This window comes from Apis dorsata, unplaced genomic scaffold, assembly GCF_000469605.1.
Source record: "Apis dorsata unplaced genomic scaffold, Apis dorsata 1.3 scaffold_19, whole genome shotgun sequence".
In the NCBI taxonomy this organism is placed as follows: Eukaryota; Metazoa; Arthropoda; class Insecta; order Hymenoptera; family Apidae; genus Apis; species Apis dorsata.
In genome coordinates this window covers 397,807-400,056 of record NW_006263321.1, presented here as the reverse complement: position 1 = coordinate 400,056, position 2,250 = coordinate 397,807, and the positions used below count along the sequence as shown (strand labels likewise).

The following is a 2,250-nucleotide window of genomic DNA, read 5'->3' as shown; positions in this document are numbered from 1 at the left end:
TATATATATATATATATAAAGAAATCAAAATATATATTTGTTAAACATATTATAGATTGTTAAATATTCTTATAGATTTTCAGTTAATTTATTGTGCAAAAATGCTGAAAATATTGCATTGCATTTTAATGCACGATTAGACAGAGGTTATGTGGTTCGAAATTCAAAATTTAAGGGTTGTTGGGAAGAAGAAGAGACTTGTTCTCCTGCAGGACATATTGCTTTTCAGCGCAATTCCTATGTGCATGTTTTAATTTTTTGTACTGCTAATGAATATCAAGTAAGAATTAAAGATTGATTAATATAATTATAAATTTTATAGCAATATTTTTCAAGATTAATTTTATTAGATTGCAGTAAATGGAGAACATTTTTGTGCTTTTGCATATAGAATACCTCTTGAAGATGTAATAAATTTAGAAATTAATGGATCATTAGAAGATGCTAGATTTAGACAATTGGAATTATTTGTTTATCCTGATCCAAAATTATGCAGACCAAATAACATTTTAACTTTAAAAATTGATCAACCACTCGTCGATTTTCTTGTAGGTTTTTTTTTAAATACTATATTTTATATTTGTTTTTATCAATTGAAATTACTACTAAATATCAAAAATTATATATAGAGTGTTCCAATCACGGTAAATATTGAAAATGAATTTAAAATAGGAACCAGACTTTTCATTGCAGGAAGATTAAAACTTCTTCCACATTCGTGAGTTCTTATGATTTTTAGGATTAAAAAAAATTCAAACAAGAAATAGGGAATAATTAATTTTATATATATTTGATTATAGATTTTACGTAAATCTACAAAAAGGAAAAGCAATTTATCCACATCCAGTAATTGCATTACATTTAAATCCTCGTTTTTTATATGGCAGCAACGTACCTTATGTTGTAATGAATTTCTGGACAAATGGATCTTGGGGATACGAAGAAAGACACTCAGGTCATTTGTCATGGATGCCTGGTCGTGATTTTCTTCTGACGTAGGTTAAAAAAAATACCCTACAAAAAATTTTACTCAAACAAATATAATTAAAGATATTATTAATTAATTTTTAATTATTTTTTTTTTAATTTTTTTTTGTTGAATTTTTAATTCACATTTTTATTTTTTTTGTAGAATTCGATGTGAATTCGAAGCATATACAATATGGTTAGGAAACAAAATGATTGGTGAATTCAAACACAGATTACAACCATCCATCATTGATACTCTTAAAATATCTGGAGATATTGTGCTTCACGAACTAGCTATAACATATTCAAATTAAACAAATTTTTGGTTTGAAAATTTTTAATTATTTGTTATTGATTATAATGATTTTTTTTTATCCTATTTATCTTTCCCGCTATTTACAAAGATAAACTTTTTGGAACAATATTTCATTATTGATTAAAGTTTATTTATATTATTGATAGATCATGTACGATTCTCAGCTCAGAATAATTGCATAATCGAAACACAAATTGATAATGTTTTATCAATATTTCATTTTCTTTACTTGAGTAGTAAAAGGATGAAGATCAAATTAGTTTAAAGAATTGTTATCAAAAAAACTTGAAAAAATTACATATAAAACTCGTCCTATATGCTTGCTATGATTATCAATTTTTTCAAATAACGATTCGTGTTTTGATTGCACAACTATTTAGAGCTTGTTGATATATAAATAGATAATATATTCATAAGATATTTTTAGAACAAATTAAATATAGAAATCAAACCGAAAAAGTTAGTACATAAAAATGTTCTTTATTTATTAAGTTTGTATTAGATGACGCGAAATGAAGATAGAAAAGTTCTATCTATCATTTCATTCTGTTTCTGCCTCATTTCATTTAATGTAAATTCTAAATTGATTATAATTTAATCAATTAACATTTTCGTGTATTAACTTTTATATTTATTTGACTCTATTCTTCAAAATTGATCCGCGAATATATCTTATGTACAATAATATATATCTTGTAGATAATAGTAGATTAATATATTTGTTAAATAAAATTTTAAATATAATTTATATTGTACTTTGCAAAAATCAATATTTCTCAAATATTATGTTTATCATTTTTTTTCGAAGATTGTAATATAATATAATAAAAAAAATAATATAAATTATAACATTTTACATTAATATATTAATTTTTGACATATAATAAAGAAAAAAAAACTATTCTAAAAATTTATATATGCAATAGTCATAATCAAATTTAAATAATGTATATAAATAAAAAATA

General features: G+C 22.7%; 1 protein-coding gene across 2 annotated transcripts in view; it reads left to right on the top strand.

The window, feature by feature from the left end:
• Positions 1-1,727, top strand: part of LOC102674327 (galectin-8-like) — a 3,786-nt gene extending 2,059 nt beyond the window's left edge. For both annotated transcript variants that reach the window (XM_006607806.2, XM_006607805.2), the window contains 5 exons: positions 76-280; positions 351-548; positions 630-718; positions 801-995; positions 1,133-1,727. In XM_006607806.2, coding sequence (XP_006607869.1) covers positions 76-280; positions 351-548; positions 630-718; positions 801-995; positions 1,133-1,283 — 838 coding nt within the window. In that variant the 3' untranslated portion in view covers positions 1,284-1,727. The remainder of the gene's footprint in view (positions 1-75; positions 281-350; positions 549-629; positions 719-800; positions 996-1,132) is intronic.
• Positions 1,728-2,250: the final 523 nt, after the last annotated feature.